Genomic DNA, 20619 nt, shown 5'->3' on the forward strand with positions numbered 1-20619 from the left:
TAAACATCACAAAATCAAAGATCTAAGACAAAATACCTGTCAGTAGCACTTCACTGTGGTGTTATCTTCTCCTTTGAACTATTTCTGAAATATCTGTGATTGTGTTCTCTTAAGAAATCTACACAGAATCCTATTTCCAGTGTAAATTCCTTCTAGACATCAAGTCTTTATTCTTATGCACCACCTTTTTTTCTTCTTGAATTTTCGGAATAAAATTGCATGAGGATAAATTAAATTATGGAGTTCAGAACAGGAAAAGATACTGTTGTATGCTGGGTCAGTCTTAGGGGCGTTTGGTAGGTGTCATGGTAACCATTTCTGTATGAATGTGAACCAGTCTTGTGGGATCTCACATAAATTTTTGTCCTTTCCTTCAGTGTTAGAGTTGGCCCCAGTGTTGGACTGAGATGTAGAACCTTGGAGCCAGGGCTGATCATATGAATTTGCAATTTTCCTTTTTTAAGTTGGAACCTGTTAGCTTAAAAATAGGTGTTCTGAACACTGAGTAAGGAAGTTTCCTGAAAGATTTAATAATGGTGAAGTAATAGTTAAAATGTTTTTTGCAGGGACTCCGGCTGATGTGTGTACTGAATAGTTGGGTGTAATTTGAAACTGTCCGGATAGCAAAACCATGAAAAATGGGAGTAACTACTGTGCATATAAAGATTTATTATGCATCTATGTTACAGTATGCTTCTTTTATCAAAAATAGACCATTATGAAACCTGGCTTTTGCACCTGCTCTTCATTAATTTTTGAAGTTAAATAACTCTGAGTGGTCTTTTCCACCAAATACCAGAGGGCACTTGGGGGTTATTAGCAACAAATACTTGCTGAATGGAGAGTTTAACATTAATGGTAAAATAATCCACTACTAAAATTGTAGTTTAACTACTGCTAAACACAAAAAAAAAAAAATCCACCAAGAAAATAAGCCCACCCTCAAAAGCTTTAAGCAATGGAGGGAGAGCTGTTATATTACTTTGTACTGGTTTTAGGACAATTAGAATTTGACATAAGTAAAAGTTGAAATGGTAGTACTGTTGTATTTCTATTGAATTGGAAAAAAAAGTAATGTCATTTGAGAATAATAGACAAAGACATCATAATTTAGGAAAACACCCATCATAATTTATGTATTTTCTTTTTTAAAAAGAGTATTGTGTGTCTGGAAGTAGTTGAATGTTAGAGTTTTCACATGGAGTGTGTGATATGAATCAGTTGCACAACTGAATTCCTATTGGAATTATCCTGGGAGCTTTTTCTGAAGAAAAATCTCAGCAATGTAAGATAGGAAAATAGAAGCTTTCCCCTCCCTGTTTATACTGTTATTTAGGGCAGAAGTTTTTATCTTTAGGGATATAGAAGCAAAGCTGATTTAGGAAAGAAGTGGAGGTCAGTTTATCATGACTGTAAGGAGGGAAAGAATCAACCTAATTTTTTTTTTTTTTTAAGAAGCAAACATTAGTAATTTGCTTTTCAGCAAATAACAAATGTCTTTGCAATTAATTTTGCATGATTGGCCTTTGGTTATCAGCCAAGAAATGTGATCAGTCATAATTTAGTAGTTTTTCAAAATGTCAGACACAAAATCTGCTCAGCAATCAAATAAGTAGATATTTGTTAGTGAATCTGGAATCTTAAAAAGTGGAAAAAACCCCAGAGTTCTTCACTGCTAGGGATAGAAAAAAGAGAGGCCAATAGGAAGAGTTCCAAACTTCAGATATTTCCTTCTTGTTCTTTCTTGGACTGTTTTAAGAGTTATTTTGACCCAAACTTGTGTTGTGGTATGTACTTACATGACATATACTGCTAACTAGAGGAAAAAATTCTTAATTTGTTGGGATTTTCTGACACCAGCTTTTGGATAACAGTTAGATACTTGTTATTTTGTGTTAAATCAAGGCAGATTTTTAGAGAACACTAAATGTTTTGATTCTTAAGATGGCTAGACACCTTTGGTACAGAAGATCACAGGGAGCTTGAAATCAGCATTGCTAGTACTTTTAATAGTAAAATGTCTTGATGGTTATTGGTTTGTGGGGTTTTTGGTTTTGTTTTTTTGGGGTTTTTTTTTGGTTTTTTTTAAGTGTGGGCTTCCTCAGACTTAAAATGACCTTGTATTACTCAGTTCTAAAACTTACCTAAAGCTTATTTCATAAAGGTTTGTTTCTTTATGATGAGAAATATAAAGCTGCTCTCAGTATGTGCAATACTAACAGACTTTAGTGGCCTAAACCAATATGTTGTGCTGGTTGCTGGCCTCATTTTGAATCCTTTTGGTTGAAATTCTCCAAATATACTTTCATTCTAAAACTGAAATGGTGGAAAAATACTTCTGTGCCTAGGTGAGTTATTTAGAAATGTTTTATTATTGCTCATTTTCCAAGGAAGAAAACTGAGTTTGGCTGCACTGAGGATGTTTCAGTACATAAGGGCTGTGTGAAATTCAACAGGACTTTCCATGCATTTGCAATTCAGGGCTGCCTTAGGAGGAGACAAATCTGGGCATAATAATGAGGGTACAGGTTGGCAGGAGAGGGAAGGCTGGTACAAAGAATTGTTTATTTAAAATAAACGTACTGGATTTTTTTCAGCCTGTGCCTGCTGCTTCCCTGGCAGGAAAAAGAGAGGAGATGGCCTGGTGTAAGTGTACAGACAAGGAAATCAGGGGCTGAGGGGGGCAAGTAGGAGCTCCTGACCAGCTGCCACAGCACAAGACCACCAGCTTGGAGTCTGGAAGCTGGGATCTGGTTCCATGCTGGGATTAGGAACCAGTGGCCAGAGTGAAAGACATGATGGGGATGAGAGAATGGATCTGAAGGAGTGAGCAAGACCAGGAGAACAAAAAGGCAAATTGGGCAAGGAATTGATATTGAGGAAGATGCTTGAGACCAGGTAACAAATGTGGTTGAGAAGCAGAGATGGCTGCTTAGTTCGTAGCCTAAGCCTGTTGCCTTTCAGCCTAGCACTAAAACTGAACTCTGGGGAGTGAGAGGAGAGACTGATAAGGATCTGTTACCTCAACCAGGGCACAATACATGGAGTTTGGAAGAAGCAGGTAGAGGAGACCATGATCACTGCCCTGCCATTTGGTGCTTGGAACCAAGCCCAGACAGATCATTGCTGCTGCCAGTTCTTCAGCTCGGGTGGCAGATACGTGACACTTAAGATTTATTAGCCCAGGTTTCAGTAAGTTTCCACATCATTTGTTTTTTGCTGGCTATTTTACAAATGACTAAGATATGTGTAGGGATATGTCTAGGGAAAACTAGGAGGAATTTGAGAGCTTCTGAGTCAAGCTCTTTGAAAATGGGGAAAATTGGTTGTCAAGACCATGCTCTGTCCCGAGATGAAAGATGAGCATGTGGGTACGTGCTGTAAATCAGATGCAAGGTTAAAACCATCTTGTGTGCAAGTGCCCTGTTGAACTGGGTTCTCCCATGCTCCTGTTGCAATGGCCTTAGGCATTATCCACTGGTAAACTAATAACTAAATAGCTAAAATATAAATAGATAAAAATGAGTGGGTCTGCTGGGTGCCTCCCTCAAGGACGTGCAGCATGTGGAGGGGCTGTGTGTGTATTCCCTGGGATTGCTGTAAGAGCAATGCTTGAAGAAATAGGCTTTTGTAACCAAAGCTTCTGAGCTGAGGGTATGCATCTAACCTTATTTTGAAAGTAGCTCTGGCAGCTCCTATGTGCAGTGATGCTGGAGGGGTGGTTTGGGAGTGAAGGGTCAGGATCCTCAAGGTTTGTGTTCAGCTGATCTTTTGGCAGGCAGCCAGTGCTGTCCTGCTCAACACGAGGGAAGGGCAAAGCAGTTCAACATCCTTGTTCAGCTAAACCTGAAAAGGTTTTTATGGAACAAATAAATGTCACTTTTTTTCCATCCCAAACAGCTCCATCTTGCTCCAACTGCTGTTGTTTGCAGACAGCCTGTGAAATTCAAAGGCAGAGTAGTCAGTTCCAAGGTGGCAGGAATATTGTGTGTTGTGACTGTTCACTTGCAGAAGTGTAGAGCTCCTCCTACAAACAGTGTGTATGTTATGAGGACTGTCATGCTTGAGTGTAATATAATGTCTTTTCACTAAATGAAATACCCACAGGAGACTGGCTGACTGGAAGCAAGGGGATATAGACCCTTTAATCTCTAGGAATGATAATGTATTTACAGTTGATGGCTGTATAATGACATAAGTAGTCACCGTCTTGGTCCCAAATAAGAGGTTTTAGTATCTCACACATCCCCATTCAGGTGTTTCAGGAAGGCCACAGATTTACTAATGGATCTGATCCTTGGTGCTGCTCATCTACTTATTTGGGCCTTGCCAATCCCAGGTGTATTGTGCTGGTAGAGGGCTGTATAAGCAGCTCTGTCTTGTGCTGCTTTGATAGTGAGTATGCTCCAGGGCCATTGTTGCTGTGTGAGAAATTCTTATCCTAAAATTCCAGTCTCTGTGCAGTGCAAATATGCTAGGGTGAGACTGTGCATACCCTTGGTGGGGTCAACTCAAGAGATAAAAGATAAGCTACTGCAGCTTAGTTGTTTGGTCCTTTCCTGATGACAATACTTCAGTCTAGCAGGGAGCTTTTGGTCTGGAATCTGTTTTGAAAACCTTGTCTTCAGCAGTGCAAGTTTTAAGCCTCAAGATGAGCATCACATGTAAACAGAAGAGATCCCATCACTGATTTCAGAATCTTTATAGAAAGCAAGGATGTTCACAGATTATTTTCATTACTTACTTGATTTACTCACATAATAAGGAAATGGTTAAGAATATAATTTATGTGAAGCAAAGCTTACTCTGTATATTGGAAGTTGCCAATGTATTTTGTCAACTTTTGATAAAAAAAAATTTAGTGTGAATTACTCAATTAAACGTGTCTTCTGCAGAATTCTGGTTTTGTATTAACATACTGCTTCCTGCAATATAAAAAGGCATGAAAAAAAGAAAAAAAACCAATGCCTTACTGGAAGAAAGAGTACAAAATTTTCTTTCTTAAAATGCTTCAGATGCTAAAATGTGAATAGCCTGAAATGTTACTCTCCTCTTAATTATTTTAGAAAGATGATTTCTTTAATTTTCTGGGTGTCATAAATTGTCCTTCCCCCCTGCTTTTTTTTTAAGTAAAGCTGCTCCCTCCTGTAGCTTACATTGTGCTAAATTGATGATGAAGAATAGTATGGTTTATGAAGATAAATGTCAGGAATGTCTTCTGAAGTAGACATTCAGATTTTTTTGGATTAATGGGAAAGAAGGTCAATAATTGCATGGATTTCAGAAATAAGCTTGAGAAGAAATGGCATTCCTGTGGTGCTAGTGATTATTAAAACATTGTGAATTCATTTCAAGATACTGTACTTGGGTTTAATGTATCTTCCATTGTGAAGGAATGACTCAGTAAGGGCTGTCAGTTTGTACAGGTGATAGGAGATAATTCATACAGCAATTGTATTTTTGAGAAAAAAAAAAGTTATAGCAGACAATACATAAATTTCTGGATGGTAGCCTTAATTTTAATTCTGTCTTATTAAATTAGGGCCCTCCAGACTTCCAGCAGCATACACCTGGACCAGTTCCTACCAACTTCTCCCAAGCCCCGAGGCTGCCAATCCAGGACCAGTGGAGAGGGCCGCCCCCACCACCTCCACCACTCCCTCCTCCACCTCCTCAGGACAGAGATCCTTTCTTCTTAGCAGGTGAGCATTTTCAATCCCATTTACAGTTAATACCCACCTGTTGTAAAGTGACTGCACTGTGACTGCATACCCCACAACATGAAGTGTTCAGAAGAACATGAAGGCTGAAAGATCCCATTTGATTGCCAGAAATTCTGGTTCTCTAGTATATTTTTACTTCTTTTGATGTGGATTTTTACTTTTTTAATGTCTTCACCTGTAACTGCCATGAATCCAGATATTTATATAGACACAAAAATAATTAATATCTATGTGATTGTTGCAATGAAGTTGTTGCACTTTGTTATAATTTGGAAAACAAGTACTTTCCATAAACTTGGGTTTCTTGTAAATCTTTAAACTGCCTGGATTGTGTGTATAGTGTAAGAAATTTGTTAAGGTTAGAATGATACAGCCTAGCAAACGAAAGAGAGGGTAAGTTATATTTATACCACATATAAGTAATGTGTGTGTGTATATATATATACACACAATATTTTTACACATGTACAGTATGTTAAAATGTGCTAAATACCAAGTCAGCAAATGGCGTCAATGCTTTATGAGTTCTTCTGTGGTTTAAACTGTAATCAGTGGAATCCTTCATTGATTTTATTAAAGTAGAATTTCTAAAAGGTATTGCTGATTGCATCAGAGTACCAGTTGTGCCGGTTTTTCAAGGATCAATTCCTTTTATACACAAATGACAGGAACAAGAGAAACATAACCTTGATGGTAGCTTTTATAATTAAAACATCCCATAGAGTTTTGCATTGTGCAGATTTCTTTCCGAATTTCTTTCAGACTAGAGCTTTATGTTTCCGAAATGCGTTTGTGTCCCAGGAAGGTTGTAATTGAATCAATTCTCTCATTCCCGCAGATCCGAGGTTCCCGGGTCACCCCTTGTTTGAGCAGCGCAGCCCCCCGCCGCCTCCGCCTCCCCCGCTGCTGAACAGCGCCCATCCCGTTCCTACGCAGAGCCCGATGCCCTTCAGCCCGCCCGGGCCCGCCTTTACCCAGCAGGGCCAGCAGCCGGTGTATCCCCGGGAGCGCCCGGTGCGGCCCGGCATGCAGCCCCAGGGCCCCGTGGGGATCCTGCACTTCAACCAGCCGGGCTCCGCCACCCCGCGGCCCTTCATCCCCCCGCGGCAGCAGTTCCTGCAGGCGCCGGGACAGCCCTTCCTGGCCCCGCACACGCAGCCCAGCATGCAGGTACAGCGCTGGGGGAGCGATGGAGCCGAAGCGTTGCAGTTCCGAGGGGGATGGCCCTGCAGTGCCATCGCTGCAGTGCCTGGGGAGTGATGGATCTATTGGATCTTCCGCCGCTGCCGTGTCCGGTCTCGCTCGGTGCCGGCCCGGGGCAGCGCGGGGCGGCAGCGCCCTCTGCCGGCCGCGGAGCGGGGCCGTGGGGCTGCGGCCGCTGGAAGCGGGGCAGCGCTTCGGGGATGTGCAGGGGGCCGGGGTAAACCCCCTTAGAAAACGGGGTAGAGGACAGCAACCCTTGAATTCGTATTTTTCTTTTTACTTCACCTGTTGCCTTACACAGGTTTTAAGAGTAGACCTTACACCTCTCTGGTTGGTCTGTTCTTTCCTGGTGTAACCTGCTTCATTAGCTGCTTATAGTTCTGAGGACTCAGGAGGCTGGAGCTACTTTTCTGGAGTTTATTACCTTGAAACTAAAATATTTTTTTTTCATGTGAAGGGTCCCATGCATCCTCCATTACAGCCTCAGCCACAACCTCAGCCTCATCAGCAGCATCACCAGCAGCAACAGCAGCACCATCACCAGCAGCAGCAGCAGCATCACCATCTCCAAGGGCCTCCACAGCCCTTGATGCCCATGAACCAGCCACAGTTCAGGCCTCACATTCAAGCCACACAGCAGCAGCCAAATAACAGCAGGATGCAGTGTCAGCCACGACAGGGTCCAATGAAGCCAAGGCATGTAAGTACCACAAACAGCAGTGTCCTGCATGAGTAGCAGGCATGTAAGCACAGGTTTCAAAACTCACTAGCATGGGTTTTCAGTTCTATTTATTCCCTTCTGCTCTTTCCCCTAATTTTACCATTTCTTGCTCATTTTTCTGCTTTGATTGTTTTATAATCTACATTGGAAAATACCTTGTGTATCTTTCTTTTCTCCTCTGGTCGTCAGTGTTCTTTTTGATTTGGGTCCAATAAGAGATGTTGCAGTCGTCCAAGAACTACCAATGGAGGGGTGGTGAAGGAGAAGTTTGCTTTATAAGGCTTTTCAACTGCTGCTAGTCTGTGATTGTGTGGGAGCCCACTTCTGTGACACTCTTTTGATTTGAAGGCCTCCCTGTACCACTGCTGATCAGTTTTCTGGTTCAGATAATGCCTCTCCTGTCTTGTGAGTTTCCTCCAATGCAGCATATTTTGCTGCTTGGTAGGTTGGGTAGGACAACAGCCTGGAGCAGTGCTCAAGACAATATAACTATAGTTTAACATATATCCAGCCAGCAGCTTTGATTAGGAAAGGTTATTAAAATATTCTCATTTCTGTATTTTTTTCCCTGACATTAAAATATTGTGCCTTTTCACAAAGCTTATTTTCCCAAACTGAACTAAATCTGGAAAATGTGAAACCGGAATCGCTTCAGCCTGGTTAGTGGTGGAAGTCAGCAGCTCTTTTCCTTTGTTCTTTTCAGAGCACCCCATCCCAGAATATCGTCAAGCGTTCCAGCCAGCAGCTGCAGCCGGCGGCTCCCAGGAACAGCAACCTGCGCGAGCTGCCCATCGCCCCGGCCCACGCCCTGGACATGGGCAGCACCCGCCGCAGCTCTGCCCCCGCTGCCCAGGTCAAACCCATCCCCAGCTCCCTGCCTGCCACCAAGCCTGCCACTGCTACTGCCAACTCCCAGGGAAGGCCTGAGATGAAAGCTAAAGCAATCACCCCAGTGGGCCAGGCAAAATCAGAAGGAAAATGTGAACCGGAGGTAAGGGATTTTTTGTTTTGCTTAAACAAAGGTGTTGGGGAAGATGAAACAGGAAAACCTTATAAATATGGTTGCCTGGCAAAAGATTTTGAGAATATAGAAACTATAAGTGAGATTGACATGAAAGCAAGCTTTGAGATACCTCAGTTACTGAACAACTGGAAAACAATGGTGTGGCTGGCTGAAGGTGAAACAACACCCTCTGCTTGCAGGGAGGTCCAAGGGTCAGAGCAGACCCTACTAGCTTAGCAAAAGGAGTCCAAAAAGTAGTTTTTAGAGTTTAAAATGTAACACAGTATAGTAAATGTAATGATTCTTATAAGCTGTATGTTAATGCTATAAGATTTGCATATTGTACTAAATTAGTTAGTGAGAATTAAAATATTCAACACAGAAGAAGATTTATTGTATTGTAAAGAGAACCTCACTCTCTTACACTCTTACCCTCTTTTACTCCCTCTCTCTCTCATCCTCTTTACCACTCTCTTCTCTTAAGCCTGCTCTGAGCTGTGGCTGGCAGCTCCAAGCAGGACCCCTCCACCCACACCCTTTGCAATAAACCCCAAATTCCACAACCTGGCTTCAGAAATCTCTCATCTCCATCCGTCCCGACCATCCTAACCCCGACACTCCTACACAAAAGATCAAAAACCAAACAACGAGAAACAAAGCTCCCACCACAAAGCTCCCACCTTTAAAATACTTCTTTAGTCTGATTTATAAATTGAAAGCACCTAAAATATTTGGTGGATAATACATTAAGTATTAATGTATTATCCACCAAATATTTTAGGTGCCACTAGAGGCCTCCCTTCTGAATTGCATTTTTATTTTTTACTGTAACAGCAGAAATAGTCTCCATTGACATAGAAGGACTGGAAAGTTGGCAAGGCTGTGGTGAATTTGTTTTGTGGGAGGAGTTCTCATTCCAACTCGGAAAAGGCAGATTTTGAGTAAAGGTGATTAGTGAATACAAGTCTCTAAAATACTCATTTTGCCCATTTTTATATTTGGGAATTATAATTTATTTTCAGGTGATCGCATTCTTCTAAGTCTGAAAGCCTCTTCTCTGTCGTTTTGTATGGTGCTGTATGGCTTAAAGGCAAAAAAAGAAGGCTATTTGGAGAGCTGTCTTCCTCATGCTGTTTTCCTTTAGGCTGTTCAGTCTCTACTTGGCCTTGAGCATTCATGCAGGAGATCATAGCTGTGATGTCCATGGAGCTTCTTGCTCTTGAGAAAGAAAATCTCCTTTTTTTGAAACCTTTTCATGTAAGGAAAAAGAGGAGATGCTTTTAAGTTTTCCATTTTGGAGAAAGTGATGCTGTTTGCTCTGCTGGTATTCTGCACAATTGAAAAAGTCAGATGCCAGTGTTTTCAGCTCCACTGGATCGTGTCTTGTGAACAGATGACCATTTCCCTGCACAGATCTCCTGGAAGCTGGAGAAGACTCTCCTTGAGCTCTGCTACTTGGAGAGAGTGGGTAGGGTTGGACTGATGGTGCTCATTATATCCTGAGCATGATGGCTAAATGCACCCTGTGTGCTTTGTCAGGCTATTCTGTGAAGAACTGTAAATCTTCATAGTTATAGTTAACCATGAATCTTGTCTCAAGGAACAGGTTTTCTTCAACAGCCATTGAAAGCTTTAATTGTGATAATGCTGTCTTCCTTTAAGCTGCTCATGATTAGCTTTTCATCTTGTTCTTGAATTAGGGATGGTCATAACTAATTTCCATAAATGAGGCACAAAAGAAACCTAAAGCTATCAGTGTTTGACCTCCTGTGCACTTGCTTTTCAATGGAAATGAAAAAAAAAATCCTTTTTTAGCTTTTAATTTTCACCTTTTTTGGAAAAAATATTTAAGTAATCTCTTTCCCCTCAATTCAGTCTCTTGGAATAATCTCAGTCACAGAAAATGCAAAATGCAGTGCTTTGTAGAGAAGCCTTGTCTTTCAGGCCATTACTAAGGTAAGTCTTGAAAAATCAGCCACAGGCCTCCCCATCTAAAACATCTTGAAGTTATTCTGTAAAATATTCAAATGAAAGTTAGGGCATTGGCTCCAAAGTATCTCTGGCAGTATTTAGAAAAAGATAAGAATTTTTAAAATTTCTTTTAATTAAAGAGAAAACTAAACAATCAAACAAACCCCAAAGCAGTCATCTTGTTGTCTCCATTTTACATTTTAAACATACTCTAGTTGGTTATCAAACCAACTAATCTTACCTGTGTGAATTCTTGGTGTATTACAAATAAAACTTTCTTTTTATTTCTCTGTCAAAACTGTCATTGATAAAATTCTGATACCTGTTTTATGCAAGTTTTTGCAAAGCAGGATAAAAAGCCAGGGTTGTCTTGGAACAAATGAAGTCTCCTAGTAAAGCCCTTGTAGTTATATTTGGCAGGCATTAGGAGAACCTTGTCCTTCCAAAGCACACCTGGAACAGAGCCTGGTGCTGCAAACACTGTAGTAGCTTTGTCCCATTTCTGCTGGGCCACTGCAGTGCTCTTGGTCTGCTGCTGCTTATTGTCACTCTTACAGATGGGAATGCTGCACTAAAAATGTTCATTTACAAGCATTTAATCATTTTCTTCACTGTTTTTATAATGTAGGTTATTACATATCTCTTCTTAAGCAGATTGTAATGTTTTGCAGTCTTTTTTGTGTTTTTTTCTTGTAATTAGCTGCCTTCATCCTATTCTTTTGCTTTTGATGATGATGAGAAAGAGTTAAGTTCTGTCACCTTTTCTAGCTATATGGCACATAACTGAATTGGGCAGGTTATTTTGCAAGTGTCTTCAACTGGAAAATTAAGACTTTTCTTTGCATCTTTCTTCCTAAAGAGTCAGTGACTGTATTTATGAGTGACCTATCATTCAGGAAGCACCAAAAAAATAGCAATATTGGCTGTTAGAGGTTTTGCTCACCCTAAATATAGATATTTGAAAGGTTTGCAATGTGAGTGAATAGGAGATTAAAAACTGTATATTAAATTGAATGCTTGTATTCCTGTTCCTGTGAGGCTGCAAAATACTGACCTTAAATGCCTGTTGAGAATAGCTTTTACTCCCCAGGATTTAAATTGTATATCCTTAGTCTGAAACATCATTTTGTCATTGAAATAGGAAAGTCTGGATGATGTGGGCCTAATTCTGCTGCTGTGGAAGTCAGTTTAGGATTAGAGGAATTAAGGCAGTATTAAGCATTTTTGAGTTTAAAGAGGAGGGAGAATGGAGAAAGGTGATGTGTCTTTAGGAGAAATGGATATTGGAGCTCAGAGCAGGAGGGAAATTAGTAGAGCACTGTGTAGTCATCAGTGTATTGATGTTAGTACTTACACTGGGGATAATGTCCTTGATGTACTGAAAGAAAACCTTTGTATTCCATTCTTCCAAATCCAGTGAATTGTGAATTTTGTTGGATTTTACATTGCTGTCTTTTCTGACAAGGCTTGCAATATGGAAGAGAGTTACTGCACTAAATTACTAGATCAAATGTACCTGAATAGTTTAATATTTTTGGTTATTCACTACCTGAAAAATTGTAGAATTTTCTCCAGTTTAAATAACTTCTCTTCCAGATTTTTATAATGGTGCCTCCTGCCTTGTGCTTGTAAGAGTCTCATCACAGTTTTTGTTTCCAGTTGGAAATGAACAAGAGGGCAGTGTGCTTCTTGGAGTAACTTGTAACCTTGTTCTTCACTCTCTCCCTGTTTGTCCAAGATGTGCAACATCTCTGCTTTGTGGGGTGTCTCATACCTTCCTTGGGTTCAGGAGCTGATGTTATCAGCAATGTGAAATGTACAGTGTGTATATGTAGGTACCCTTTAATTCAGATACTTTGTGGGTTTGAACACAAGCAGCCAAATGATGCAATTTGAATCTGGCTGTGCCTTTTGCAAACAATTGGTATGAATTTTTAGACAAATTATTCTTGCTTCTTATGTTTTTAATGTTACAGCTTAAAAAAATAAAGACAAGCCTGCTTTAAAATAGGTTTGTGTTTATGCCACAGATCAAACCATTTTGAATGCTCTGTTCTTGCATCCATTTTACTGAGACACATAAGTGATCCTGGTTGCATGATTCCTTTTTTGTTCCTTGGGAGCCACCCAGAACATTAATAGTGTCTGGTTCTTATGACTCAGCATTTAGTTCTATTAATTGGCAATTAATCCTGCAGACTTCTGAAAAAGTATGGGTTTATTTCTTTTTAATTCACACATGAAAAGCAAGCTACTGGTACTAGGACTTTAAATTTCAGAAGAAAGTTTAATCCTTTGATTTAGAGTGTGTTCTTGCTGTCTTTTCCTAAGTCAACAGTGCCATTCTAGAATCCCCAGAAGAAGGATGTGGGACTGCTGCTTCCCTCTTTCTTGCTGGTGCTCTTCAGCTAGATTCAGGAGAGCAGCCTGTAATGTTTTCTTTTGGTGCTTCCCATCAAAACTGCCTTGGATCATAAGGGAGAAGAAAAACCTGCAGCTGAGGCTCAGTCTTCCTTCAAACCTCAGTTTGAAACCTCAGTTTCAAACCTTCAAACAGTTTCTTCCTTCAAACCTCAGTTAACACAATGAAATGCATTGTGTTAAAGCTCTTCAAAGATGGATGAGAATTTCCACTTAAAAAAAGGAAAGAAAAGAAAAAAACCTCAAAACCTGGCAGAAAAAAACCATCCCCACAAAACCAAGTGCCTGTCTGGCCTTTAGTACTCTGCAGCCTCCTGTAAAAGGAGGAGCCATATACATGTGCAGTGTACCATTTCTTCATGTTGGGGAGTTTTCTACCCAGACCACGTGAAGCTTAATAATTTGTCTAGGGAAAAGGCTGCTCCATGTTTTTCTGCTTTTTTACCTACAGATAATGTTGCTTCCAGACACAGAATGTGAAAATTAGAGTGGTTTGAACTTTGAAGGATGTGTACTTTCTCCCAGTTGATTCTGTAGGCAAAATGGTTGCTTGCCTTGCCTTTTTCTTTTTTTCCTTGTTTCCTTGGCAGTGCTGTTGCTTGTTGGAGAAATCTATCCTGGGCTTACTGAACTAATGGGATGGAAGTCATTAGCAATAGGCATTGTGTCCTGTGTTCATTTTGACCCTGTCTTGCCTGTTCCATATGCTGAATGTCCTTATTACATACTCTAGGTCATTTTTGTGTACTATACATCACATATATACTCCCACTCTCTAAGGTGGTGTGTACAAGGTGCTCTTAGAGCTGAGGAGAAGGGGATTTAACTGCCCCTGTTTTCATCCTGATAAGGAGTCTGCTGTCCTTCTCAGTCTGTACTGTTGGGCCATTGTGCAACTAAATTGAGTTAAAGCTGACTTCTAATGGAGATATCTTTGTTAATCATCACAGGGTCTTTATATTCTCTTCCTCCAGCTGTGGGGATATTTTGTTTAGAATTTAACACTAGTAGTAGTACCTTGCTTTGGAAGGATTTAGGTCTACCTCTAGCCTGTTAACAGACTGATCTGCAGTTGTCATGTAACCTCAGGGCTCTTAATGCTTGATTTTAACTTTTAAGAAGGGATTGACTTCCTAGGATCATTACTAATTTCCTTAGTTCCAGAAAGGAACGTTTCAGATTATATTTGAGATCAAATTGCCTGAATATTCTACTAAGCATTCTTTGAACTGCATGTGTGTTGGTATTAGAGTTTATGTCTAGTTTATGTCAGTCATCTTTCTGTGTTTAATTTTGGCATAGTTGCAATCTGTGTGTCTGTCCAAGGGCTGTAGCAGGGATGTATTAGTCAGAGTCCCTTGGGATGTTCATTCCTTGTCTGCTGGCAGGGCTCCTTTGAGTGTGCTGCAAAGCACCCATCTCTGTGCTATGTGCAACCTTTGAGTTGGTGTTCTGAGCCTGCCACATCGTGGTCTCTGTCTCCCAAGGCCTTCAGAACTCATTAGGTAATAAAATAAGCAGGCAAATTCCTCATAATGAAGGGCACTGATAGAAGTGGTGGTCTCCTGAAGACTCATGCTGCAATGTTCCAATTGAACATAAGAGAAAAAAATTACAGGACTGCCTCCAAAAGTAAACTTGGTATTAGCTCATGGCATCCATCAGGCTTGTTTAGATAAATTGTAAATTATTACAATCTAAACCAAAGCAGGTGAATAAACTAATTCATTAAGTGAAACAAGTTTTCCCTCTGAACAATTGTAGTAATTGTGATATTTAGTGTCTCTGAAAATGACTGAAAATTTGATTAATTACATCAGGATCTGCATAACAGCATATCCTGCTCCTAGCTGGAGCTTACATGTTTCCTCATCCTTTGCAAACTATTCTTAAGGGTCTTAATCTTTCCCTGTATTTCATAAGGGTAAATTCTATTTTTTTTGGTAAATTTAAGGATAAATTCTAATTCTTATTTTTTGCTACAATCCAGCATCTCCAGTAGTCAATACAAGATGAAATATCTGGGTTTCCTCCTCTAGAAGTACATTTCTGTAGCATCTATCATCACAGAGCTTTAATTTAGTTGTCACAGTGATTATTAATCACCACCATCATGTTCTACAAAGTATAGATAAAGATAAGAACTTTGGGGTGGATGTAGCATTCTCATGCAAAGAACTGTTCGATCTCATCCCTGAACTATAACCCATACTTAAAAAATAAATGCAAATTTTAAAAATGCAATTTGGTTAGTCTTACTTAGCCAATGTTTTGGCTTCTAATTAGACTGCTAATTAGATGCTTGTAATTGGACTTCTAATTTGAGACAATGAGCTGGTTTTAGTGACTGAGAATAATCCCTGTCAATACTTGCTCAGGGAAGAAGCAGCTACAGCTGAAGGAAACAAACATTCAGGATTTGTGCATCTGGGTGCTGTGAGTGCAAGTCTGACTCTGCTGGGCTTTCACATCCATGAACCAACATTATGGCTGAATCTATTCTGCTGGGTTTTTTCTTGGGTTGGGAAGGATTCTAGGGTGCACTAGGATTAAAAGCTCTTAAAAAACCCCAAACCTTCAATTCACACATTTGGGTCACATACATTCAAAAAATGGCAGTTGTGTCAAAAACAGTTTGCACCCAGTTGCTGCAAGATACATAAGGGTTTGTCACAGATTCACAGTTTTTGAGAAATACTTTAATACTCATTCTGCATTAATTTACCACTTATTCTGCATTAATGCAAAGTATCATTTCTTGGAGAGGCTGTTGTTAGGAGTGGTTGATATATCTTGAGTAGAATGTTGTGCTCATTACCATTTGTAAGCATTCTCTATAAGTCTAACTTAATATTTCAAATGGTTAAAAAGAGAGAAATAATAAAATAGTATGCTTCCTAATTTTGAAAAATATATGTGATTTTATTGCAAGAGCCATTTGATTTCTTTTCTAGGATGATGAGAATCTGCATTTCCTAGACTCTTGTCCATTTTTATACAGCTTTTCATAAGAACCCCTTCTGTCAGAGTGGAAGAATCTTTAGGAAGGTTATTTGATGGTGTATAGTACTTTCAGAGAGGCCCAGGGCTGGAATATTAAAGGCATTCTCTATATACCATTAATATTCCAACACTGCATTTGGCAACATTTTGATTCTGAAGAGAGTGCATGAGTTCAAGGTCAGAGAGATTGACTTGTGCTGTTCATTATAACCAATTATTGTGTGACAAATGAGTTTGAGATCAGGCTTAAAATTCTGTGAGAAAAATCAATAGTTCTAATCAGGGCCTTTCAGGTCATTTACCACCCTACCTTTTGTTACTTTGTCAGAAAAGAGCAAGATAAAACCTGTGTGACAGTGGGTTGCCTCTGTATTGTTACCTCCTATTTGAAACATATTTTGATATCTTGAATTATATTAATAGTTTAATTGGTTTTGGAAACTTTTAAATTAATTCCAATTTGTCAAACTTTTTTATTATTATTTTTTTTTAGTATTCTGATCAGATTTCTCAAGTGGTATTAAAGCTTTTCTGTCTAGGAAGTAGTATATCTAAGTCCTAAACCATTTGAGCTGTTTGTCTGTAATGAATAGCAAATAAACCCTAGCAGCAGATACCCAATCAAGGCTATTAGTGGAGTGTATCAGGTAAAATGTAAAAAGCTCTACATCTGAACCAATTTCATGTTGTTTTGACCAAGCTGGGCATCTGTTTAGAATTCTGTAAATTCATGTGGTTTTTCCCTTGTAGTACCCAGACGAGGATGAAGAAACTCGCTTGTACCGTTTGAAGATAGAAGAGCAGAAGCGCCTGAGAGAGGAGATCCTGAAGCAGAAGGAGCTGAGACGGCAGCAGCAGGCTGGGGCCAGGAAGAGAGAGCTGCTGGAGAGACTTGCCCAGCAGCAGCAGCAGCAGCAGCCTTGCTCCCAGCAGCCCTACATGCAGCACGAGGAGGACTCCTCCGAGTTCCCCACCAACGGCAGCCCCTACATCCCCCACTCCGGCCTGCAGACCCGGCACAACGTGAAAAGCAGACTCCTGGTTAGAAAACAAGACGCCGTAGTGGCAACCATCCACCCCAAACCCACAGACTTCCCCCAGGGCGCAGGGGACGGCCCCTACCAAGGACAGCAGATGAAGCCGGTGAAGCAGCTGAGGCAAACTAGAACGATCCCTGCGAGTCAGCCTCAGGCAGCCCAGAAAGTGTTACCGAGCAAAGCGGCCGCGGCGGCAGCGCTGCCCACGGCGCAGGCGGCGCGCGCGGCCGCGGTCCCCGGCCGGCCCCAGGAGCAGAAGCCGGGGGTGAAAAGGACAGTGATGCAGCGGACAAACAGTGCTAGTGATGGGCCCCATGGAGGCAGCAAAGTCAGGGTGATTAAGTTGTCAGGAGGGGTAAGTGTACAAGGCTCATCTCATCTCTGTGTCTCCTCGTGGTTTGTTTCTGTGTGGTTGACTCTGTGGAATCCCAGAATAAAAGATGGGCCTGAGCTAGTGAGGGAGGTGACAGGTTTAGCATACCTAATAGTCTATATATTACATTTCCAGAACTGTAATTTATTAGCAGTTATTAAGCAATTAGTGTTTCCTGTAATGCTTTACTGCCAGGCAGTTACCAATGAAATCATATTGAAATACTCCTTTCTTTTAAGTTGTAACTTGGAGTCTGAAATCTCAAAGACTGCTCAGTTGAGCTCCTTTTGCTTAAGGTTGATAATTGCTCAGAGAAAAGAATTTAGGTGACTTAATTATTAATTATTTAACTAAGGTTTGGTTAAAAAGGACCTGCTTATTTGGTAAGTGAGGCCACCTGGTTTAGTTGTATGCAGTTGTTGTCTTAGTGTGGTTTCTACTCAGTGGAAGATGGTTTTTATTTTCTTAGGAAGCATGTTATGAAACTAATCTAAGCAGTGTGTTGGAGGGGGTTGTTTTCTGTTACAGGCTGGGTTTAAAACGTTACCATTTCACTTCTGCATCTAAATGAGATTTCCTTATCTCTTGATGAGGGGTCTTTTATCTGCAGTGTGTCCCTTGAGCACTGGTGTGGAGGACTCACAATGATGGTCTTGAGGACAGTGTGCCTGTTTAAAATCTGGGGTTTTGGTGAGAAAGTCTCTCGACCAAATTTCTTCTGTCTTAATGAAAAGACAAGTTAATTTGTTAGGGCTCTAAAGAAACTAAGATGAGGGGACATGGAGATCATGTTGTCAGTGTTTGAAGTCTGTCCTTGGGTTTATGCTGAGGAGGAAAGAATGATGTGAAGTAGCAGCACATTGGAGGTGTTTTTCTGGAAGAATGCTTTTAAATTATTTGGATAATTTTATAGGGAAAACAAAACTGTGTAACAGGGACTGAACAAGGCCTTGGAGGCTAGGCTTTACTCTGTAGAAATGGGGAGGAAGTTGAAAAGCCAGTCTTAACTACTTCTTGTGAATGTTTTTCTACAGGTCATAAAACTTAATTGCACTCAGAGTTGTGAATTGCACTATGACTGTATGGTCTTTCCAAATATTAACATACAGGGCATTATTGACTACACAGACATCCTGCATGTCAGGTTGTTGTCAGTTCTAATTCCTCAGACGTGGTAACTTAAGTACAGAAGAATAAAGTACAGGAAACTGAAAGAAATTAATTCTGTTGAGCTAAAAATATTTATATATAAGTATGTCTGCAGGAATCCCAGTGGCCTGCAAGAGGTATGACAGGTTTGTGATTCATGCATAATTGAATAAAGCAGTCATGCACAACTTCTTTTATTATGTGATGAAACAAAACAATGCCAGTCACAACTGCATACAGCTCCTCCTAACAAATAGTTATCAGTGCCCACAGCAGCATTCACAATGAAATTGGTTTTATCACGTGCTGTATTTCAGAAGACCATTAATGATTTGTTTCAGATAAGTGTCATGGTAAGCAAGAGCAATTAGCTTAATTAAATGCATGTGTAACTCCTCTTTAATTGTGTACAGAAGCAGATTTACGCTGTCCTTAACTTTCAGATACTGAGGTTTCAGCAAGGTGAAGCAGGTTCTTTGCATGTAGCTTTTGTCACTGTTTTCATGTTGCCATGGACTTCTTAAGTTTCCTTCCAGCTGTGGGAGAATGAAAGCAAGCAGTGCAATTAGCTGTTAACACTGATCAATATAATTGATTAATTTTTAATCAGTTAATGACAAACTGAATTTGTGACTTTATTTCTTTGACCACACAAGGAAAAACAAATTGAGCAGCAGTCCGTTTTTGACAGGATTTAAAAGAAGAGTTAAAAGGTGCTTAGGCTCCATATACTACCACAATTGGAGATCATACTTGGTTTTCACTGCTTTAGTCCTGCCACATGTTTAATTTGTTTTCACAACTTTTGCCTGAGCACTAAATACAAAGCAAAAGCCAAATCTCATTTTCCCTGGCCATTCTCTTTAGCATTTAATAGTGCTTCCTCTTACTCCTTGCCTTTGGCCAAAGGGTTGCTGGTACCTCATCTGTATGCACTGGCTCTATCCTGCAGCTAAGCATCCCTGGTCTTGCTTTCTGTGGAATTCCTTGTACTCTTCTCCTTCCCTGGGCTCTTTTGTGCAGAGCTGTTCTGAACACATTTGTACAGGTGAGATGGCTCATGATCAGACAGAATGCAGGTTCCCTTTTGGGGCTTCCTGGGTTCAAGTAAAGACCTGGCAAGTCTGTCCTGTTTGCACAGCACCACAGGGGAGCTCTCAGCTGAAGGAGCTGCTCCAGCCCAGAGCTGTTCTAACTCACTCTCTCTAGACCAAGCTGGCCTAAACCAGAACCTGAATCAGAACCTGAATTTAGAACCAGAATCCTTGTTATTAATTCAGTAGGATCATCTGTAGAACCAGGATTCAGTGGTTTGGTGCTGCTGCTGCTGTTTTTTGTGTAATATTTAAGCAGTTTGGTGTGTTGGTGAGAACTGAGAAGAGAATGGCTTCTTTTCCTGAGGGCAGTGTCTTTACCAGGCTGAGCTTTTGTCTGTTTGTGTTGCTGGGCACAGCACTGCTACTGAAGATCTCTGACCTGCAGGTAGAAATATCCCTTGGGTCCTCAAAAAACAAAATGATCTTTTATCTGTTTCCACAGTATTCTTTTGTGAGAAGATTTTACTTTTGGAATTTTAAGAATTACCCTGTAAATTCCAAGAATATATTAACTGGTTCAGCTTTCCTGATACATAAGATGCCCTAGTTTACAATTTCTGTTCTTCAGGAAAATGAAAGTAGAAAATGATTCAGCATTTCCAGTATGTCAGACTAAGTCTGTGTATCAAGGTGACATGTTAGGTACTGTCAGTAATGATTTTGTCTGTTGATGCTTTTTTATTTTTTAAATAAATCCCACCCTTCACCTTCCCTCCAATACTTTGCCCATCCCTTTCTAATATACGTATAATTTATATGGGAATGGCAAGAAAGTGAATAGTTTTCCATTTTAATTACTCCTTTAAATGTTATGTTCCTGGAAAAATAGGCAGTGTTTAGCACATGGACTTGGATTTTTTTGTTGTTGCTGGATTGCTTTTGGATTGGGTTTTTTGGGGGGGAAGGGGAGTGGGTTTT

The 20619-nt window shown here is 40.3% G+C and overlaps 1 protein-coding gene across 5 annotated transcripts in view; it reads left to right on the plus strand.

Annotated features, from left to right (window-relative positions):
- The window catches only part of RBM33 (RNA binding motif protein 33), a 103496-nt gene that overhangs the window by 52698 nt on the left and 30179 nt on the right, over positions 1 to 20619 (plus strand). For all 5 annotated transcript variants that reach the window (XM_071428583.1, XM_071428584.1, XM_071428587.1 and 2 more), the window contains exons 11-15: positions 5543 to 5702; positions 6562 to 6893; positions 7384 to 7626; positions 8351 to 8638; positions 16796 to 17437. In XM_071428583.1, coding sequence (XP_071284684.1) covers positions 5543 to 5702; positions 6562 to 6893; positions 7384 to 7626; positions 8351 to 8638; positions 16796 to 17437 — 1665 coding nt within the window. The remainder of the gene's footprint in view (positions 1 to 5542; positions 5703 to 6561; positions 6894 to 7383; positions 7627 to 8350; positions 8639 to 16795; positions 17438 to 20619) is intronic.

This window comes from Agelaius tricolor, unplaced genomic scaffold (genome assembly GCF_023055355.1).
Source record: "Agelaius tricolor isolate 1412-34295 unplaced genomic scaffold, bAgeTri1.0.p SCAF_6, whole genome shotgun sequence".
NCBI lineage: Eukaryota > Metazoa > Chordata > Aves > Passeriformes > Icteridae > Agelaius > Agelaius tricolor.